Raw genomic sequence first — 23332 nt, 5'->3', positions numbered from 1 at the left:
TGGGCAGGGTACCACCACCAACTGGGGGAGGGGGCAGCAAAAACATTGTGGGAGATAAGTGCCCGACCTCCTTCACCCAGCCTGCTCCTGTCCCCTTGTACTGCCCAGACTGCCTAACTATTCTCCTACATCCCCTCCTGCCCACACCTCCCCTCACCCACCCTGCTCCTGCCCATACCTCCACACTCAGCCTGTTCCTACATCCTTCCTCCCACCCAGATCTCTCACCTCCAACCCCCACTCACTGCTGCCCCTTACCTCCCACACAAATCCCCAAACCCCAGCCCACTCCTGCACCCTCCCTCCCATATACACCACCCACCCTTAGCCCACTCCTGCACCCTCCCTCACACCCAGACCTCAAAACACCCACCCCCAGCTTGCTCTTGCACCCTCCCCCCTGGCCAGAATGCACACATCCATCCCCAGCCCAGGGGGAAAAGGGAGAAAAACCAACCTGCAGCAGATTCTGCAGGGCTCCATGAGAGGGGCTCAGTCCCCAGCCTCACACTGTGAATGGACTCCAGCCAGGGAGGTTCCAACCCCAGCCCCGTGATGGGGGCTTGTGCTGCAGTCTGCTGTGGTAGGGCTCTGACCTCAGCCCTGTGCTGCAGACAGGTCTTGAGGGTGGGGGAATCTAGCCCCAGCCCCAGCCCCACACTACAGCTCCCACCCTAGCTCCACACTGCAGTGGAGAGGCCGGGGCACTCCGGCCCCAACCCCCTGGCATGGAGGGAGTCCCAGGGACTCACAACCCAGCCTTGTTCTGCAGCTCCTGCCCCAGCCCTATGGGCTTGTGCTGCAGGGGCCACCATGGTAGGGCTCCAGCCCCAGCCTGAGCTGCAGAGGCGGGCTCTAGATGGGCTCCAGCCTCAGACCCACGCTGCCACTGGGACTTTTACAGCGGGGGCTCTGGCCACATGCCATTAAACAATGGGACTGACGGCTCTCCTTTGAAAATAGTATGTACAGATTCCGTTTGTTAACTTTGTATCATCTTGCAATTTTCAAAGTGTGACTCAAACCACTACCTCATAAAACGTGAGGGTACACCTGGAAACATCTGTACTTTAGTTACCTAGCCATGCTCCTCTATACTACTCCAAATATGTCTAGAATTAAAAGAGCTGAATAGCACAGTAACAGAACTTAGGAACTGAAAATATCCATACCTATAGGGTGTAAGAATATTCAATGGAGGTGGTTTGTCACTCTGATTGTAGATGTCAGCCACTGGATTAGGAATACTGTTCTTTGAAACCACTTGCTGGTCCTGTACTGTTGAACTTTTGAATGCTTTTTTCATGTTGATATCCTGTAATGATACTATTAGAAAGGAAAAAAAAATATTTAGCTGTGGATATTTTCTAATTACTAATGACCAAAAAATCAGATTTCGTTTTTACAACAACATTAAAGAGTTATTTCTTTGAAAGCACTTCAACCAACTATGCTGTAATTATACGTAGTGGAATACTATAGTAATATTTATATATTATACATTTATAATTCCTGGCAATGTATCATGAGAACACTTACCATACAGAATCGGACCAAAGATCAGTGTAGTACTATCTCCAATAGTGTCTGTCACCAGGTGCCTCAAAAGGACCCCACATTTGATATCAACCTGATCTCTAACAGTTAGAGACTGACTTGTCCTTGTGAATAAGACTGATGTTCCCGATCCACATGCTCTGTATCATTTAACATTCTTCAGTCATGTCTCTCCTTATTTGACTCTGTTAAAGTGAATAACCCCAGTCTTTTCACATTCTCCATATGAGTATTTTGCCATGCCCTTGACCATTCCAGGTGTCCTTCACCATGTCATTTTATAATGGGGAGACCAGTAGTGAACACAATATCGTAGATAAGGCTGCACTACTGATGTATATTAAGACGTTATTCATATTGCTCACCAAACCATTCTTCAAGCAACAGGACCAGAGTTCAACCACTAGCAGATTTTTATTCACTAGATGTGTCTATATTTTGAGTTGGGGATGTAATTTCCAGCTCAGAGAGATGTAGGGTACATTTATACTGCAAAAAGACCCAAGGAAGCAAATCTGAGAGACCAGGTAAACCAATTTGGGCTCATGTGACAGCTCTTTCAATCTCTGTGTTGACATCTGGGCTCAGGCTGGTACCAAGGCTCTGGACACCCACCTCTGTTATCAGGCTTCAAGCCTGAACAACTACACTGCAAATTTTAGCCCCATAGTGCAAGACGTGAGAGCAGCTTTTCCAAATCGTACAGTCTTGAGTTATTACATCCTACCTTAAGAGTAAACATTTTCAAGCACATAGGTGATTCAAGAGTCTACGCCCCACTGAAAGTCAACAGGCCTTAGGAGCTTTTGAAAATATTAACCTCAGCATTTAGCTATTTGCATTCACTGTGATGTTTCCAGCAATGACATTAGGATGAAGTACTACATAATCCTCCTAAAAACTTATTTTCACTAACACTACTCTGATTGGGAATCAAATGGTGTTTTAAAATTGTGTCTGACTGATAACTGATCTTCCTGGAGTGAATTTCTGGCAGTCATAAATATAGATTGACCTCTGGCATCAATGCTCTTTACTGCAAAATTCCAATTCTCAGAGCCAACGAATCAATGAAATTGCCTATTTAAATTAGAACACCAACATAGGTTGTATGAGATTTATTAATTGGAAAGGACATTAGCAATGTAGGAGTAACTAGGTAAAGTACTTTTGAGTGGAGTGTCCTGTGACCTCATATCGAGGCAGTCACAAACATTAAAACAAAACTGGTTCTAAATGTCTACCACTTCAGAAGCTAACCAGAAACTACCCACAATGGAATAACTGGGCTGATTTTTTAAAAAAAAAAAATACAACTATTTAAGTGAATTTAGTGTTCCTGAAATGAACCAGATTGAAAGACCTGAAAACAGAGGTATTCGAATTTATCAAAGAAAGGTCAACATGGACTTAAGCTGTGCTATTTTATTCACATTTTGCTATAGCAATGACTGCTGCCTCAAACCTAAGATGCAGGACCACTTGAAGACAGCTCAGTCTCTAAGATGACTTAGTTACTGACCTCTCTTGTGAAATGGCCAAAAAGTGTAAATATCAATTCTGGTATTTTACAAAATAGGTCTAGCAAACAGACTGCAATAAGCAACTCTCTCTACATACAGTAGGCAAAACAGCCATCCCATAAAAAAACTTCGAGTCACAGACTTCATACCTTTACAATTTCTTAAGCCATTTAAAAGTTTGTAAAATTATTTGCTAATTTTAGAGAACCTTAATTTTCAGGGAGATATCAATAGGGCATTCATATTACATTGCCATGCTCTTCCAGTAAAAGGAACATGCTCAGCAGCTGCTTAAAACTCTCATGCAGTCTGCCATTAAAACTAAGCAGATCCATTAACCATTCAGAAGCAGAGCTAATCAGAATTTAGACGAGATAAGGTATGTGGCCTGAATGAGGATTTGGCAATTTGCCCTGCCTGCTTGATTGGTTCCAACTGACTAGATTCAGTGCTGCCATTAGAGGCTAGCAATCAGGGTGATCGGTTAGTACCAAATTAACACAACTGGGAAGAGAGGGTCAAACTCTTGTTTTATTTTGATTGACTGTTAGGAAACAAAACACCGGGACTTGGCCCTGACTAAGCTGCCTCAGACACGGTCTGCCTGAGCAACACCCTCACCGAAGAGTTGCAAAAGCTTGATTTACATTTCACTCTGTATTCTTCTGGAAAAAATCCAATTGCAAGATCGAGATCCTGTCACATGTTAAGAAACTGTACAATTCCCCAAAGCAAGCACTTGATTGCAGTTGCATATTCTCAGACACAAGTGCCTTTAACTTGAAAGTATCCTTTGTACCAGAATGCTGTGCCTAGCATACAAGTGAAACGTATATTCTAAAATAGCCCTAATTGTTTTAATCATTAAATTCATCAAGTTCTTTAAAGATCCCCATTTTTGTACACACACAGTTGACATTCTGCTTCTAGGTAAGTGTGGCATCAAATGATATAGAATCTTTAAACAAAATGATTTAAAAAATAAATCATTTCCAACTTAGGAAATAGAACTTGCAAGCATGCTTGAACATTTCAGCTTTTTTTTTTTTTTTTTAAGGACATAGGACTATCTTTTTTAAATTATTTAATGCACTTTGTGCTTTCAAATAGAGTTGGGCCCTTATATAAGTTATGAATGTATATTATTAATATGGTCATTCATTTTGTAATTATATACATAAACAAGTGATGCTGTAACTAGTGTTGATCCAAGAAAGTCCAGTCTCTGATGACTGGAACTTTGTGATACATTATTTAGTTGATAATACATAAACCTCCACTTTCTTCAGTGAAAGAATGTGATAACAGCATAGACATAGTCAGTCATACTAGAGACACATTTTTAATGACTGTCTGGCCTAACTTGCAACACCCCCTCCCTTAAATTTTTTTACTTGTTTTATTAGTTAGAAAATTTTCACCAATGACCAGATAAAATGGCTACTGATTTATTAAGATGACATAGGTAAGAGCTATGCCTCGTGTCACAAAGCCCTCAAAAACTAACATTTTAAATCAAATATGAAGAGTTAAGAGGTTCAAAACCAAAGTCCTCCTAATACACATGATGAACTATCAGCTAGAAAAAGCACTGATTGTTGTGTAATTAATTACTGTGACCTTGTCAACATCACTTCTGGTTCAGCGCTTTTATGCAATTACCTACCCTCTTCCACTGTAGAATCCAGCTGGGTAACTTTGACAGCAAGGCGATCAATTCTGTCTTGAAGAGAATTTGCTCTGATGTAGAAGTTGTTGGCCTCATTAAACAACTCGCCAAATATATCTTCAGCATGTTTGCCTGTAGAGAAAAATAAAGTTATACACTAAAGACTTACAAAATACAGTAAACAATGCTTCAATGGCATGATATTACAGTTAAGCAATTGTAAGAGAATTACAGTAACCTGATGTACTACACACCTGAGCAATACAGTATTACAAACAGTTAAATACAGTGCAATTGGTTACACAGATCAAAAATAAACTCAAGCCATCTCCTTACATAGTTGAGCCACTAACAAAAACATGCAAGCCACTTCTGAACCTAAAGTTCCAATAGTAGCCAATGCTAGTGCTATTTTTTAGAATATTTCAAAGCCAATCCTGGAAATAGTAGTGAGACACAGTAAATCAGATGTAATTTAGTATATTTATTAATCATCTGAACAAGGAGTGAGCAGCAAGAAATGGCAGAATTATGTTAAAGTTTTAAGTGGTGCCTGACAGCCAGGCTTAAATGTACACATGGTTAATTGAGGACATTCCAAAAATGCCCTTCAGTGATGTGTATTGACTGCTGGGTTGTTCAGCAAAATCCTTTTGGCTGCTTTGAAACCTATTGCTGGGGAGTGAAAACTGTAATTGTGGGGGAGCCACCCTTTTACTTGGAAAAGACAGTGTATTAATTTTTCAGTGACAAGTAATGCTCACAGATTACGAGTGAGGAAAAATTTATAATATTCTGATTTTATTTGCTCACTTTTCTGAGTGGGGGAGATTTACAGCAGTAGAACTGCCACTAAACTAAGCGTTATGTCAAACTCTGTTGATATGATGAGCTAGATCCTGAGGCACACCCAAGCTCTGCTTACTACACCTAGTAGGGAAAGAGACATGGCCCACCTCTCTTTCTCTCTTGCTCTCTCTTACTCTCTCACACACACACACACGAGTGTCTTGGAAATAGCTATATATGGACAAGAGAAACAAACTTTCATAATTGCTCCTATTCATCTTAGAGTTTCAAAATTAAATTTCCATTAAAATTAATTATCTCATCATATCTTTCGATTCAAAAGCCAGCACTGAATCTGTTCATATTTACAAGATTATCTCTACAACCAGAAAACATAGGGAAAATATGTTAGAAGTCTGCATTTTGCAGATGCTGTTTGAGTAAGAGAAACTGCACCACTGCTCCTCCCCAGGCTTTACATTGGCTTTCACAGATCCCCTCTGATGTCTTGGCTAAGTCCAAAGCTAAAGTTTACAAAGTGCTTTAAAAGAGGAAAAACATTATATGATAAGTATCAGTTTGTCACTTAAAAGAGACTGAAGACAGTAGTAAACATCTTTAAGTGAACATATTATTTTTAACATTAAAAACATTTTCAACTGCTCTTAGTGCTCTAAAAATGACTCCTTAATGGAACACTAACTGTCTGTTGACAACAACAATCTGGTAAAACAAATTTCTAGAACAGTGTTTTTACAAGCAGAGGTGATTTGTTAATCCTCCTCCCTATCCCAAGTGGATAAACAAACATAAAATCCTCTCCACTTCACTTTTTAGTTACTGTGATATCAGGCACCAAAAAGCAGATCCTCCCTGTACTACCAAGTATCATCTCCATACTACTCTATATTAGATGCTTCTTGACAAAGTAGATTGCAAACTAAAAGTTAAGACTTTTGAAAAGATCACTACTATTTTTCATCAGATAATATATATCATATTTCTCTGCAACAAAATAATTTACGGGACATCTGTCTAAAGTTTTTATGAAACTGAAGTTCCTCTCTGGTAACAATCTTTGCAAAAATCAGTTGCAATTTTTAATTCCCTACAAAACCCAGTATTAACATATGCAGAAGTTATTTTCTGTAAGTAATGAAAATTATCAGTGATGATTACAAAAGAGAAACAAATCAGTGATACTGAGGAGCAAAACCCTATCTTACTAATGAAAATATCTGAGACCGAAAAAATAGCATCTCTTTCTTATGCCTGAAACCACTAACATGCTACTAGTATGTACGGTGACTTCAAAATAAGAGTGTTTCAATGCATTAATCTAACCACCCCACTTATGTAACTATGAAATCCTATATTAAGGATAGATAGTAAGCAATGGAGGGGGACGAGCAGCAAAAGAAATTCTGAAATATATATCTTTTTTAAAAAAATGATAAAGAAAAATAAATGTTGAAGAACTAGCAATTTAGCTTAGTACTTCCAATGCATCAAAGAATTGATAAACCAAATTCATCTTATGAAGTAACTAATGCATAGGGTAGCAAAAGCCTTTTTATAGTTACATTTCAGACAGTGCCCTCTTTGTAAAAAGAGACATGCCGCTCCCTGCCCCACTCCTCTCAGCCAACCCCATGGCTGGGGCAGCAGAGGTGCCAGCACTGAGTACCAGAGTGTGCTAGCAGAAACAAAAGCTCTTATTTCAGATATAAACAGCAGTGGACAGCAACTATTTTCCTTTATGTGTACAAATGTGGATATAATCAAAGAATAAATTAATCTACTTCCTGCAATGTATCTGGCATATGCAGCAGAAAAAAAATTATTATTGATATATTTAGGTTAATGCATTGAAACACTCTTATTCTGAAGTCACCGTACATACTAGTAGCATATTAGTGGTTTCAGGCATAAGAAAGAGATGCTATTTTTTCAGTCTCATATTTTCATTAGTAAGACAGGGTTTTGCTCCTCAGCAAATATATCAACATGCCTTATCAGCTTTGTTGTACAAGCAAGTGAAAAAAATTCCGTAAACAACCCCCATGACTTCTTGATTGTATCTTTCAGCACTAACTAAACTGTTTGCTCCACAGAAACATTTGCCAACTACACAGAAAGGCCATGAACATGAATTTAGCTAAAAGTTCTCTTCTGACATAGCCAAAACTACTGAGAGGCTGCCAAGACACCAATAAGGATGTAAAGGAAAATTTCTACTCTCAGCTAGAAACCATTTAATCAGAGACCCCTAAAGAAGGTAAGATCATTCTCCTGGGAAATTTCAGTGCACATGTTGGAGGAGACTCAGACCTGTGGAAAGGAACAACCAGGAAAGAAGCATTTGGCAAAAGTAACTCAAATGGAATTCTGCTCTTTAAGTTTGCTGAACATGAACTTATCACAAATAACCTTTTCTCACAAAAGGACAAGCTCAAAACATCTTGGAGACATCTGCAGTCAAAGCACTGGACTATGTCATAGTTTGTGCCTGAGATCACAGTGATGTACAGTAATTCCTTGAAATGCACAATTTCGAGTTGCACTAAACTCACATTAATGAGAGTTTACCACAACTCAAAATCCCGCTCCCCCTGGCCCAACCCACACAGCCCCAGTTCAATCCCCCCATGCAGCCCCGGTTCCACCTCCACCCTGGTTCAAACATTCCACAGCCCTGGTTCAAACACCCCCACACAGCTCCACTCAACTCCACCCTCCTGCCCCCCCCCGCAGCCGTAACCCACCCCAGACTTAACCCCTTGGCCCCCCTCCCACAGCCCCAACCCAGGGCCAGGCCTAACCCCGTCACCTGCTCCTCAACCCCAGGACTTATCTTTCAAAACGAGCTCCACATGCTCCTGCTGCTTCCCCAGCTGCAGAACATGCGTTCTGCAAAAGGAAAAAAGCCTCCCCCCGACCTACATGATATTTGAGTTACATGAGGGTACATGGGAACACAATCCTCACATAACTCAAGGGACTACTGGACTTCTTACAAGAGCAATGACAAGTGCCAATTATTGCTGGATTGAAAATATTGCCCCCAAATGCAGGTGACAAAAGAAGCAGGTTAGTAGCAAGCTAAAGGTTAAAGATCTAAAGGACCCCATTAAGTATGACCAGCTCCTAGCAGTTTTGGAAGAAAAGCTTCTTTCAGACTTTCCTGAAGAAACTGAGGAACACTGGAGCCACCATAAAGCAGTAATCGTTAATGCCTCTGAGGAAATGATAGACTACCAAACCAGAAAACATCAGGACTGGTTTGACAAGAATGATGCTCAGATCGAGCAACTCGATGAGAAGAGAATGGCATTTTCAGCTTGGCAGAATGACATAAATTGTAATACAGAGAAACCGATGCCATGTTGATGGTGGAAGTTCAACATAAAACCAGAAAACTCAACAATAAATGGTGGACTGAGAAAGCACAAACAACTCCAACATCTCTTGCACATCCATAACATGATTTTTTCAGTGCCGTGAAAGGCCATTTATGGGATGGCTTGTTATGGCATGAATCCCCTTTGCTCTAAGGATGGAACCACACTTTTGAAGGACAATGAAAACATCGAAAACACATTAAGATCTTTTTAACTGTAACTCTGTGATTGCAGATAAAGTTCTTAAACTAATCCCACAACAGCCTCCTATACATGAGCTTGGAGGGCCTCTCAATTTGCATGAGGTACACAATGCCATTAAGCAGCTGAAGAACAACAAGGGAGCAGGTCCAAATGGGATTCCCCACTGAAATAGTTAAAGATGGTGGACCAGAGCTAATTCAGCAGCTTTACCTGCTCATCCTTAAAATCTGGATGAAGGAGGAAATTCCCAGTGAAAAGAAGAATACCCTGAGTGTCATGCTGTGCAAGAAAGGGGATAAAGGCAACTGTGGAAGCTATCATGGTATCCTTCTCCTTGACACAACAGGCAAAGTTGTGGCACAGATCCTTGCAACTCATTGCCTTTGTCAGAAGAAATTTTACCAGATTAGTTTTCAATCATGTCACAGAACTGTGGATATGATCTTCACAGCACAGCAGCTGCAAGAGAAGTGTCAGGAGCAAAACCAACCACTGTACATGGTTTTCATTGATCTTACCAAAGCTTTTGACTCAGTGAACCGCTGTGCCCTCTGGATTGTACTTTTGCAGATGGGATGCCCTGATAAATATATGGGTGTAAGAAATGTATCAGAGGAGTAGTTGTGTTAGTCTGTATCTACAAAAACAACAAAAAGTCCTGTGGTACTTTATAGACTAATAGATTTATTGGAGTATAAGCTTTCCTGGGCAAAGTGTCCTAAAGTTGCTTCACAGCAACATGAAAGTTACGGTTCTGAGTAGCACTGGCCCCCAGAGTGAATCTTTCAAGCAAAAATGGAAGTCAAATAAGGCTGCATCATCACCCCAACCATGTTTGCAGTTTTTATTGGCATCATTCTTTACCTAATTGCCAGAAAGCTTCCAGCTGGCATTGAAATCTTTTTAAAATGAAAGGAAAGCTGAGCTTAGCAGGCTGAAAGCTAAGAGTAAGACCTCTACCATATCTATTGTGGAACTTCAGTATCCTGACAATAAGTGTTTGCCTATTCTGAGAAAGATCTTCAAACTATCTTGAACATGTTTGCTGATGCTTACACATGTCTTGATCTCACACTCTCAATAAATATCAAAAAGACCAAAGTGCTCCATCAGCCCTGTGCAAATGAGATATCACACCCTCCAGCTATTGAAATCAATGGAGAAGTAATGGAGAATGCCAACCATATTCTGTACGTTGGAAGTGGTGGCACTGAAGCCACTGCAGGCCCTACAGCAAGGTGGGAGAAGGGCCCACCTCCGAAGAGCCCAGCTCCACAGCCAGAGCAGAGCTGCTGCGGCTTTACAAAGGGGCACAGAGCTCTGGCTGCAGCTGCCAATGCTTAAAAGTAGCAGTGGTGGCAGATGAAACTCTGGATCCCTTTGAAACTCCAGCTCCAGGGGCCAACACCCACCTGCTCTCCCCCAACCCCAGTTGGCAAGCCTACTTCAAAGTAATCTCTCATCCAAGATACATATTGATGCAGAAATCCAACACTGTCTCAGCTATGCCAGTGTAGCCTTTGCTTGCTTACAGTACAGGGTTTTTGAAAAATCACAACATTCAAATGGACACCAATCTTCTTGTTTATCAAGCCATTATTCTTCCAACATTGTTGTTTGGGTCTGAAACCTGGACAACCTACAGACATCACATGAAAGTCCTTGAGAGGCATCACCAACACTGCCTCCACAAGATCTTGAAGATCAAAGGGGAAGATGGTTACACCTACATTAGCATTCTGGAAGAGGGAAAGATCACTAATATCAAGGCAATGATCATCCATCAGCAACTATGCTGAACTGATTATGTTGTCCAAATGCCAGGCCATCGCCTCCGAAAACAGCTGAAAGAAGAGTACTGTACTGTAGCAGGACAATGGAAGTATTATAAGGACTTGCTGAAGGGTAACTTAAAGTGCAATATTGACATTGACACTTGGAGACACTCACCCAGGATTGTTCAAAATGGAGAGAAGTACTACATGATGGCTCCCTGAATTCTAAACTTGCCTACTGGCTGTGGAGGACACGAGGTGCAGGCGGAAGAGAATGGCTTTTAGTCACAATCAAAAGCCTCTGGCAGTACTTGGAAACAATCAGTCCTCACTGTAATGGAATTTGTGGTACAAGGACTGGCCTTTTCAGTCTCCTGAGAACCCACAGCTCCCATGCAAAATGATCGTACTCAGAAACAAATGATTGCCTTTAATCAATCATGCCAACCTGAGGATATAACATGGGCACATCCACTGCCTCCCTCACTGTTTCTTCACACCACTGTCTATATAAACCTAGTGTTGAACATGTGATTGTTGTGAAATGTGCCTGGGTACAACACATCTCAAAGAACATTCTTTTCTCATATGATTGCATTCATATACTTTCCACTATAGGTGACATCAACAGTTCCCTTATGATTATACGAAAAGAGACTACTACTGACTGGCCAAAGCTGGCATAGTCTCATGAGGCTTGAGTGAGGGCATCTCTGGGGGAAAAAGTATGTTCAGATATACATGTTACTTAGCAGATATTCATGATAGGAATCTTACTCAAAAAGCTGATGGACTGAGCTCTGGTAGAGTGAGCTGCCATCCCTAGCAGAAGACAGACTTCAGCAAGGTTGCAGCATAGCCAGAATTGCAGTGTGAAACAGGCTGAGCTATTACAGGTTATGAAGATCTGAAGGACAATGTGCAGTCCAGGTAGAATGCCAAAACTCCAAATATTTAAGGTGTGCAATTTAAGGTGTGCAATTTTTCTTCATCATGGGAAGACGGGATGGTGGGAGCTGGAAGATGCATGATCTTAATAAGGTAGGAACTTCTGACAAACTTAAGTATAGACTTTATTCTTACAGAAGATAGTGAAAGGAGGGTCCACTATGAGAGCCTGACAACTGGAAAGTCTCCTTGAAAAAGTGATTGCAATTAAATATGCTGTCTGTCTTCAGACACAATAGTGGCAGAAAATTGGCACTTTGTCAGAAAAGGGGGAACACATTAATCTAGACAGGACTAGATTTAAATCCCATGGAAGTATCAATAGCTGATGTGGGAAAGTAGACATTTACTTGGCCCTTTAGAAATCTGGAAAGCAGAGGGCGGTTATACTGCTGAGACAGATGCCAAATGAATTCACTGAACTGAAAAGCCAGAAGACTACAAATTCCACAGGCATATGAACCCTTCTGCATATGCTGAAGGGATTTAACCCACAGGTGGCCAACATGTGGCCTGCGAGCCAGAATCCAGCCCGTGAAGCCAGCAGCACACCCTTTTGAAAGCCAACTGTTGGACGAGTGGTCGGCAACCTATGGCTCTTTAAGGAGATATCTGCAACTTCAGATGCTGCCACTGCTGACTCCTCCTACAGCTCCCTGCACTGGCATGCTGAAATAATGGAACTCAATTTAATTGGTTTAAACAGCCTGCAATTGGGATCCTGCAGCTAAATCAACTAAATTGAATTACGTTATTTCAGCATGGCAGGGCACGGAGCCACCCATGCTGTATCTGGGGGAAGGGATAGGAGGACTGGAGGAGCTGAGCAGCTTTGCTGAGGAGGCAGCAGCAGCGGGGCGAAGGTGCAGTGGGGGGGCGGCAGCAGCACTGCGTGGAGCTCCTGTGCAACATGGAGGGGGGTGGTTTGGGGCTGAGAGGGGTTAAGCCTGGAGGTGGGGGAGCAGTTCGAAATACTTGTTACTTTTTTTACAATATGAAGTATTAATTAAACAATGATGCTTGAAAAATGTGCATGTGTAGAACATTAGGTCCACGCATGTTATTGCAAAAAGTGACTCGTTTGATGTTTCATGCAGTTAAGCCTGGGGGCTGGGGAGCAGTTTGGGGCTGACAGGGATTAAGCCTGGGGGTGGGTTTGGAGCTCAAAGAGGTTAAACCTGGGGGTAGGAGGGCAGGAGTTGGAGACTATTTATTTGTGTTTGACCCACAAAACATATGAAAAAATTGCCATGTGGCCCCTGATCAGAAAAAGGCTGGCCAACCCTGCTCTGACCAAGAGACTGAAGTATTCTTTCAAATACACAGTCTTTTAAAGAACGTCTTCTGCTGATGTGAGAAATGCTTCTCAATTTTTACGTTTTCTTTTGCAATACACATTGAACCTCTCCCGTCTGGCACCAGACAAGGGAATTTGCTGGATGACGTGAGGTCAATATTTTCTAGCACATTACTAACACTTCCACTGCTGACTGGGCTCTTAGAAGACATTTAGGAGTAAATTACAGCTAAATAACTGCACAGAATTCTGAGAGCCAGGATTTGTGGCTGTAAACAAACTTTATGATACTATGGGAAACTGGGCCACACCTAGGATAAAATCTGTTAGTTTATAAGGTTTGATGTTTTTACTGTGAATTAGGACTACTGGCAAATCTGTCTTTTCTCTGACTCGACTTTTTGGGGTGGGAGGGTTTGAATTTATAATGAATACTAAATTAAGATGGCATGTACTGCTTTGTTGTGCTTATCTCAAGGAGCATAAAAATGATACTACAATATTTAAGTAGCTAAGGTTATTCTACACTAGGCAAAGTAAGTCGATTATAGATGCACAATTCTGGCTACGGCAATTGCATAGCTAGAATTGACATATCTACACATAATTAGCCATCCCTACTAAAGAAGGCTGACAAAAAAATTTAGTCTATAGCTAAGGTAAATGCTATAATTATCTGAACTTCTAAAATACACAAAAATTGAAGTGCTTTTTTTCTTTCTTCAAATCCTACACTTCCTAGGAAGTCTCTTAACTAAAGGCACCCTAACTTTACTTAGTTTGGATCCCACTGTATGAATGACAGTCTCTGATGTGTGTGTTTATTTCCCATTAGTATAACTTGTCATGTGCACATAAAGAAAAATGAATTCTGTAGAAAACACTACTTCCTTAAAACAAACTGAACCAGCTTCCGATGGCCATCTAATGCCAAGACGCTGAACAGTGTACTGAACTGACCAAGAGACTAGGAGCCAGGAATTTGTGATGCATGTTCTAACCTTGGCTTCTACATTGATTTATGTAATTTGGGTCAAGTTCACTTAGTCACCCAGCAGCACACTTCCTACCTCAAACATTTTGCTTGCACAGACCTTTAAAGATGAAAGCAGAAGTATTATCATACATTTTGCAAATCACAAAGTCAAACTGTATTTTGTCCATTAAAAACAAGCCAACTTTAAGCCTTTGTGCTACTCAATTTCTCATTGATAAATAACAGATAGACACTACAGAGACTTACTTAGACTGCTTAGTTGCCGTATAATAGCAGCAAGGGTACTGTTGGTTACACATTCCAGTTCACTAGTAATTCCCTCAGGTAGAGCTCCTCGACAGAGGTGCCTAGGTTCAATGTTCCTCTTTACTAAAGGCATGGCTCACGATCTGCAATTTACAAAAAAAGAAGTGTTATAGTTCAAGCAAAATGCAAACTTAGGATGTACACTGGACATTTACCTAATACACATTTATTTCTTCCTTCAGACTGCCCTCATGTGTTCTAGGGTCTGCTCAGAAAAAATAAGGATGACGAGCCTCAGTCCAGCAGAGTTTAAAGTCCAATTGGACTTAACGGATAAATTAAGAGCTGAGATCCTACAGGAATGCACTGTGGGAAAAGCCATATGTTGCAGAAATAAGATTGCTCAGTTAAGATCTGATTGAGTCATACAGCTGTTGGTTGTGCAGGTGTTATTGGATTTAATATTCTGTAACTGTGAATATATTTTTTGTGTAGGTGATGTTGCAAAATGTTTTTAGAAATTATCTGAATACGGTAATCTGGAAAAAGGGGTAAGCTGTGAGGTGGCAAAGTCCGCAGAGGATACTAAACTGCTCAAGATAGTTAAGATCAAAGCAGACTGTGAAGACCTTTGAAAGGATCTCATAATACTTAGTGATTGGGCAACAAAATGGCAAATGAAATTTAATGTGGATAAATGTAAAGTAATGCACATTGGAAAAACTAACCCCAACCATACATACAGCATGATGGGGGCTAATTTAGCTATAACTCATCAGGACCTTGGAGTCATTGTGGATAGTTCTCTGAAAACATCCATGCAGTGTGCAGTGGAAGTCCAAAAAGCAAAGAGGATGTTAGGAATCATTGAAAAAGGGATAGAGAATAAGACGGAGAATATCTTATTGCCCTCATATAAAATCATGATACACCCGCATCTTGAATTCTTCGTACAGATGTGGTCTCATCATCTTAAAAAAAGATATTTTGGCATTACAAAAGCTTCAAAAAGGGCAACTAAAGTGATGAGGGGTTTGGAAAGGGTCCCATATGAACGGAAATTAAAGAGACTAGGATTTTTGAGCTTACAAAAGAGGTAACTAAGGGGGGATATGATAGAGGTATATAACATTATGAGTGTGTGGAGAAAGTGAACAAAGGAAAAATTATTTACTTGTTCTCATAATATCAAAACTAGAAGACACCAAATGAAATTAATGAGCAGCAAGTTTAAGACAAATAAAAGGAAGTTCTTCTTCACAAAGTGTACAGTCAACCTGTGGAACTCCTTACCAGCGGAGACTGTGAAGGCCAGGACTATAACAGGTTTCAAAAAAGAATAGATAAATTAATGGAGGTTGGGTCCATTAATGGCTATTAGCCAGGATGAGTAAGGAATGGTGTCCCTAGCCAGTCTGTCAGATGCTGGAGACAGCAGGAGAGATTGCTTGATGGCTACCTGTTCAGTTCTCTCCCTTTATGGCACCTGGCACTGGCCACCGTCGGAAGACAGGATACTGGTCTGGATGGACCTTTGGTCTGACCCAGTATGGCAGTTCTTTTGTTATTATGTACTTGACCAAATAGCTTTTGGAAGATAGAAAAATTTAAGCATAAAAAGCAGTATGTAAATTGCAGAGACATTTGCTGGCAAAAACAAAATGGACATCAAGCCAGGTGATCCTGAAGGAGCAGAGGATGGAGAAAGGCAAACAAGGGGCAAAACAGTGCAGACTGACGGGAATATGAAAGGAAGCAATAAAATGACAACTGCATAATATTGCTCCACAAAAAAGTTAAAGACAAGAAGTCTGAACTTTGACCTGCAAATTTCAATGTGGATACAGCAAAGAGAATCAAAAGGTGGAAGAAGTTATTTTATATTAGAAAATAAAGTCTTCATAAATTCAGTCAAAGCAACTGACAGGCAAGAAAAAAAATGATTTTCAGATGAACATTCAGAAATGAACCAAGGGAGTGAGATAAAATTAGCATAAAGAAGATCAGAGAGAGGAAGAAGTTGCAATAGCCGAAGTAAATAAAGTTCAGAGTGCGAACCAATGATTTTGCCACAGAGATGGAAAGCTCATGAATCTTTTTAAAAAGTCCAATGACTACAGCCATGAATTAGTCAAGAATAAATACCTCTATGTTTAGATTTGTAGGATTATAGCTAATTTGAGGAAGGCATATTTTTGTACAGAAATCATGTCTCTGCCTTTGTTTTCCTAAGTGACAGAACTTGGAGGCAAATACTGAAATCTTCAATTTTGGTGCATTGGAACAGTAATGAACTGACCGTTAACCTTTAATTTACTCTTGTGGAAATTCTATGCCACCACACAATGAAAAAGTTACAGGGAAGGGGAGGTTACGTGCCTGTAACTAAAGGTTCTTCGGGATACGTGGGCTCTCTGTATTCCACAGAGGATGATGCACATGCATTGTGTGCCCAGAACTTTTTGAAGTAATAACGTGCATCAGTCCACACATGTGCCTTTGTACCACTTTATGGTTTCACTCAAGGCGATAAAAAGTGGGGTGGGCCAGATCAACTGTGGCTTCAGTTTTCTCTGCCACAAATCTACCAGACATTCAGCAGAGGGGAAAGAAGGCAGAATTGGGATATAGAAAGAGACCACATTTCTCAAAAACACCTACAGTTACAGGTAAGTAACCTTCCCTCCTTTGAAGGAAGGTCCCTATTGTATACCACTGAGGGTGATTAACAATTAGTACTTAGATAGGAGAAGAGTTCTAGGACAATGACAGCACCGTAGCAGAGACCACTGCACCAAATGAGGAATGCCTTGCAAAGACTTGTACCAAGGCCTAGTGAGAAGAAAAGGTGCATAACAACTCCAAGTTCTTATATCCATCCATAAGAGCAACTTATGGAGCACAGCTGTAGCTGATGCTTGTACTCTCACAGAATGCACTTGTATCCTACCTGGTGGGTATTGGCTCAACAACTAATAGTACAACCTACCGCACCCTGATACCCCTTTTCAGAATCTCTGTATGGTGATGGCCTGTCACAGAATTCTGTCCACTCAGGTAACAAGTAGTTTTAGACTCATGGAATGACCTCATCCTTTGTAAGTAAAAGACCAGAACCCTGTGTACATCAGGGGAGTGATGCCATCATTCCACCTTTCAGGTATGGGGTTTGGGAAAGGAAATGGGCAGATGTATAGGTCAGTTAAGGAGGAAGCGGTAAATGTTTTTTGGTAGAATTTGGGAGACAAGCTGTTTGAGACTTTGTTCTTATAGAAGATGATGAAAAATGAGGTTTTGGCATCATGGCCCCCAGTTCACCACCCTTTATTGCAGAGCTAACAGTGACAAGGAAAACCACCTTCACGGAGTAAACAGAAAGGAAGCAAGAGGCCAGCGGTTCAAAGGGTGAATTCATCAATGTCAAAATTACTAGACTGAGGTCCCACAGAGGCATGACAGGATGGACTGAAGGATATTTGCACACAAGGCTCTTCCATTCAAGGGGTGAGTGGAAAAAATTACTCCCTTCCACACAGGAGGCTAGAAATCACCGAGAGTTCCTATGTGTGCCTTGATAGAGCTGAGAGCATCTTTGTAGACAGAAAGTCTAGGAGCTTAGGGATGCCCATAGGCTTAAGGCAAGACCTTTCTGCTAGGCCCAGGAAGTGAAATGTGTCCATCTGGTTTGGTAGGATCACCTTGTGGAGTCCTTCCTGCAAATCAAGAGACTATCTTGCACTGCTGATGACCATTCCCATGCTAGTGGGCGTGTCCACCCAAAATCCAAGCCTGCAGGAAGAATCCACAGCTCAGGAAGCCTCTTGTGTTGTGTGCGCTATTCTGGGAGTGCCAAAGTGGGAACAGAAGATGCTTCAACAGGCAGAAGAACAGGTGCCTAACTGGGGAATACAATAGGGACAATCACTCAAAAAAGAATTTATGTCCAACACAGAATTCTATTTTTCTGCTGTATAATTTGTTATTTCCACCAAAGTGCTTCTTTTTAGTGGAAATCACAAATTTCAGCCCTGCACCTTGAGGACCCAGGTACCTGCACCAAGCAGAGCTGACAGCAGGAGCCCCAGCTAAGCAACATATCCTGATTTTTTTTTTTTTTTTTTTAAATCAGTATTGTTACAGACACACTCACTGATCGGTATTCTGAAATAAGTTACCAAACTCATTAAAAACAGTTTAATTATATTGTTTTGACAAGTAAAATATGCAGAATTTCACAGAATTTTTAATATTTGGTCCACAATTTCATTTTGGCTCAAAAGTCTCCTATGAATATATTAAAATTATATCGCTAAAACATAAAAAAAAACAGTATTTTTGCTTTTGAGACAAAAGTATACAATACTTTTCGTAACTGTGAAAGAAATTTTAGAATTCACACAGGATAAGCCAAAAAGAAAACATATTTTAAAGCAGTCCATTGGGTGTGAATGGGTAAACACACGTTATTCAAGAGGTTTTCAAAACAGGATCTTAACACATTATTTAAAAGCCACATAAATTTGAATAAAAAAGTAAGGACTAAGATATTAGAATTCAATACAAGATCCATATGAAGATTTTTGGTTTCTATTTGATGTATTTTGTGCTCCTCAGGGACTGGATTATTAGTTTTAAAGCACTATTTAACATTTAAGTTTATTCAGTTTAAAGAATTTAGCCTAACAAAATACTTCTGGAAGTTTAGACTTGCTAAAGTGTATAAAACACACATACATATCTCACAGAGCTGAAAGGGACTTTGAGAAGTCACCGGAGTCTAGTCCCCTGAACACACAGCAGGACCGATCACCATCCCCTCACAGATTTTTTTTTTTTTAAATCTAACCTGCCCTTTCAAGGATTGAACTCACAACCAATGCTCGAACTCCTTGCAGGGCTGACACACATCCCTCCCCACCAGCACACTTTGTACGGGTTACAGCATATTTGTGGAAGACAGGAAACTGCTTATGAGAAATTTAGCTGTGTAAGAAAGGCATAAACTGAAGTTAGAAGTAGTAAATTACTGGGCCATCATTGGTATGACTGGCCATAGTTCTCAGCCAATGGAAGCTGCAGTGGTGGTGCTTGAAGGGAGCATCGGCATGGAGCTCTCTGGCTGTCCCTTCACATAGGAGCTGGAGGAGGAGTCATGATGCCTCCAGAAGCTGCAGGGACCAAGGCAAGCCCACAACCCCACCCCTCAGCAGGAGCTCAAGGGCTGGACTAAAATGGCTGACAGATAAGATGCGGCTGGCTTTTCTCATGCTTGATTAATGCACAGTCCACAAAAACATTTCCTTAGACTCAATCGTGATTTGTAATTTAGCTTCTTCTACTTCAGAGTGAGTGTAATTTGTGTTCTCTATATAACTGTACAGTTTTTAGTTCTTTCAAGTCAGCTTTTCTAAATGTTCTGCAGCTCAGTGAGGATGATACATTAGTTCTAGCTATAAGTTATGATTTCAGGTGTATTTTCTTTACAGCTTATTTAATATTTACGTAATTATACTAAACTCATATCTGGCAACCCCAGTCCTTGGATGGCTGCTGGATATTCAAATATTCCGACTGAGAGAGAGCAGCTGTGGAGAGGCACAGGCAGTGGTCACTGGTCCCCGCATAAGAAAATTCAGCTTTTCCGACCTGCCCTGTGCCAGCTCCCACAAAACAGATGCCCCGTTACCTCGCTGGTGGGGATAGCAAGAACTGCTTGCGGGGCTTGCACATGGCTGTGTGGCATGGGAAGCCGCTTGCAGGGTTTGCAAATGGCGGCACAGTGTGGGGAGCTGTTTGCAGGGCTGCAGACACAGGGCGAGAGAGCAGAGGGGCCGACCGGCTGCACACATACATAGCATGGAGGGAGACAGGGTGGGTGCTGAGTAGGCCAGCCCCCAAAGGGTACATTCAGACTTTCCCAGCACAGTGCCGGCCAGGGTGCCCACACAGAGGTCACTGGTGGTGGCAGGACATTGCTATGGATCTTTTGGGGCCAACCCAGCACACGATCTCATCATGGTCACCCTGACAGACCTGGGCTATGACAAGGACACCTTCTCTGACACCACCAGCGTGAACTCACTGAATGAAAACATTGTGGAGATCCCAGCTGAGGGTGGCCTCTTTTTACCAGGGCTGCAGCTGGGCCAGGCAGAGGCGCTGGCACAGTCGGGCAGGTGCGAGGAGCTCCTGACTGATTTCCTGCAGCCACCCTGCTGCCTGGACACCATGGACCTGTGAGTGCCCCAGCTGGCACTGGGAAGAGCAGTCATGGCGCAACAGGACGCGCCTGGCAGGTCTGAGTGGAGAGCTCTCTCATGACTCTAACGGCCATATATCTCTCCCAATAAACTCAGCTTGGCGGGGGGGGGGGGCGGGGCTTGCGCAGCACTCCGGGACCGGCTGTGGTGAAAGCCACATCATGGCTCAGGGTCTGCCAGAGTTATGCCCGTTATCTGAGAGTTCTAGTTGTTCAAATACTGGATAAACAAATGTTTATTGTAGTTTCAATTGGAAGTTAAAATCCAGTATGGATGCTCAACATTAATCATTAAAATATGCACTATATTAAAAGCGCATTGTAATTTGTTTTATTTCTTTACACAGAGTTCTCATACACTGAAGATATTTTTCGTAAGCACTGAGAGAGAGAGATCAGAATACAGAAAAAGGTACAGACTTGAATGAATAATTTCCTCAAAAATTATGCGGCTTCATATCTGATTGAATCAAATAGATGCATACAATAGGGAGGCATGCAGACGAGAATTTTAAAATCATTTACAGGCTTTTATTAAAGTCAATACATAAGCATCAATGCTTATATCACACTTCATTCGGCTCTGATTAATAATCAGGACAGTTTTTAAAGGAACAATTTTCTGCTTGATCTGGCATCCATTCATAAAAACAGAGATTTTTGTCAAGTCTCATACTTTACTAATTATCATAGAACCAGCTAGCCCTACAAACTTTAGCATGCATCTAGTAATGTATCTATTCCTCTCCGTTTTATTCACTACTATGCATGTTCTAACAAATGTAACATGTAATCTTTTGTGAATATATAACCTATCATTTTCTTAGCACTACCCTGAATCCCACAATTTGAAGCCAAGTAAACAAGTTAGAGGAATCTAAGGAGCTCATGGCAACAAAGTGACTAAAATCTTTCAGTAGATGCTGGCAGCGTATAGGATCAGAAGACTGATTATGTCTCTACTAGGGCACAACTCAAACTGAGAAATAACATTCCTAGGTGCAGATTTTTTCATATTAGGTATTATTTCTATTTTATTATACAAAAATTCTCCTAATATAGTAATCATCTGCTATCTAAACTTAGCTACACTGTAAACATTTAATTATATAGAACATGAGTGATTAAATACAAATCAGTTATTTGTATTACACCGTTTATGAGTAAACAAAATTTTGCTTATAAAAATCCAAAGTGTTAAAGAAAAATTATTAAAATAAGAAAGCACAGAAGTAAGATTTAAGGGAGAAGGATAGATACCAGAGGGAAAGAAAGTGGGTGAAAAGAGTAAATTTAGGAGGGGCCATGCATTTAACAGGATATGCTTGTAAACTTGGCCATCACAGAAAAAAAAGTATACCACAATAAACACTCAATGTGCTGATAGTTTTCACAAAACAGAAATAGTGTTTCAAATGATCTTTTGACTAATTACATTCTCTAAAAAATGCTAAGTCCTTCTATAAATATCCTTTTAGCACAGAACCATGCTCATTCACAAAAGGAACAAGGGGAGGGGAGGTAAAGGCTCAAAAAGATGTAATTTTCAATAGCTCTATCATATTGGATGATCAGATGCTGCAAGATTGTATGGAAACTGAAGTTGGTTAATATTTTTACTATTTTATTGAAGCAAATCCTGAAATGAGACTAATATACTGGTGATTATTCCACTGTGATTACTGTTAGGGTTCATTAGAGAGGACAAGATACTGCAGGAGTTCTCAAACTTTACTCACCACAACCTCCTTCCAACACCACACATCACTACCGGACCTCAGGAGGAGGAACTGAAAACTGTGCCCCAATGCTCTGGGTTGAGGGTGGGGGAGAATTGAAGACTCCAATTTTGGCTTCAGCCACGGGTGGTGGGTTTTAGGCTGTGGACCTAGGAATTCAGCAAGTTGAACGTGAGCCCTAACAAACTCATTAAAATGGGGTTGTAATCCACTTTGAATTCCCGACTCACAGCTTGAGAACCACTAAGATACTGTATTTTCAAGAGAAATGAAAATGTATGGAGGCACTTTGTAAAAATAACTTTAGAAGTTACTTAAAAACAGGTTTCTTGGCCTGCGTTACTGCAGGAGGTCTGGGAAGACAACTATACAGGGTCCTTTCTCGCCTTTAAAAAACTATGAACGTCCATGTATTATCTTCATTTTTCCCTCTACATTGCTATTTCTGCTGTTGCCAGTTTACTCTGTGGCCCCAGAGAGTTGTTTTGCTAACACAAGTGAAATTGTGCAAAATGAAGCATACTGCATTCTGGCATAGAACGAAGCAAACTGCTTTGCCTGTTAATTACAATTTTTTAGCAAAAATTTTGGGACAAAAAAGGGAGGAGGATACTTTACTACAAATCAGACATTTTCCAGAAACAAACAGGAACATAGAGCAAGGCAAATAACAGATTTGTTTATAATTTTTTTTCAGATAACTAACAAGTTTGCCAAAGTATGGCCACCAGTTACATCAGCACTGACTTACATATCACACATTCTGCATGAACTTGGACTACAAATGACAAAGATGCAGGATACACAGAGTTCTGATAAAACAGGAAGGAGAGAAAGATTATTCAAGGTTCTCATTATATTGGCCTATTGGCTGTGTTCCATGAAAGCACGTTTATCACTAAAGACAAGATTAGTTGCACTGAAATCA

At 40.9% G+C, this 23332-nt stretch overlaps 1 protein-coding gene across 10 annotated transcripts in view; it reads right to left on the bottom strand.

Moving 5' to 3' along the window:
* WASF3 (WASP family member 3) overlaps positions 1–23332 on the bottom strand; it is a 97534-nt gene that overhangs the window by 26989 nt on the left and 47213 nt on the right. For 7 of the 10 annotated variants that reach the window (XM_074985737.1, XM_074985809.1, XM_074985746.1 and 4 more), the window contains 3 exons: positions 14407–14549; positions 4747–4881; positions 1173–1326 (listed from right to left, as the gene is read on the bottom strand). In XM_074985737.1, coding sequence (XP_074841838.1) covers positions 1173–1326; positions 4747–4881; positions 14407–14539 — 422 coding nt within the window. In that variant the 5' untranslated portion in view covers positions 14540–14549. Of the gene's footprint in view, positions 1–1172; positions 1327–4746; positions 4882–14406; positions 14550–18104; positions 18306–23155; positions 23230–23332 lie in introns of those variants that run through there. The other 3 variants (XM_074985770.1, XM_074985779.1, XM_074985802.1) reach the window with 2 other exon arrangements.

Source organism: Carettochelys insculpta, chromosome 1 (assembly GCF_033958435.1).
Source record: "Carettochelys insculpta isolate YL-2023 chromosome 1, ASM3395843v1, whole genome shotgun sequence".
Classification (NCBI taxonomy): Eukaryota; Metazoa; Chordata; order Testudines; family Carettochelyidae; genus Carettochelys; species Carettochelys insculpta.
This window is presented reverse-complemented; position numbering and strand designations above follow the sequence as displayed.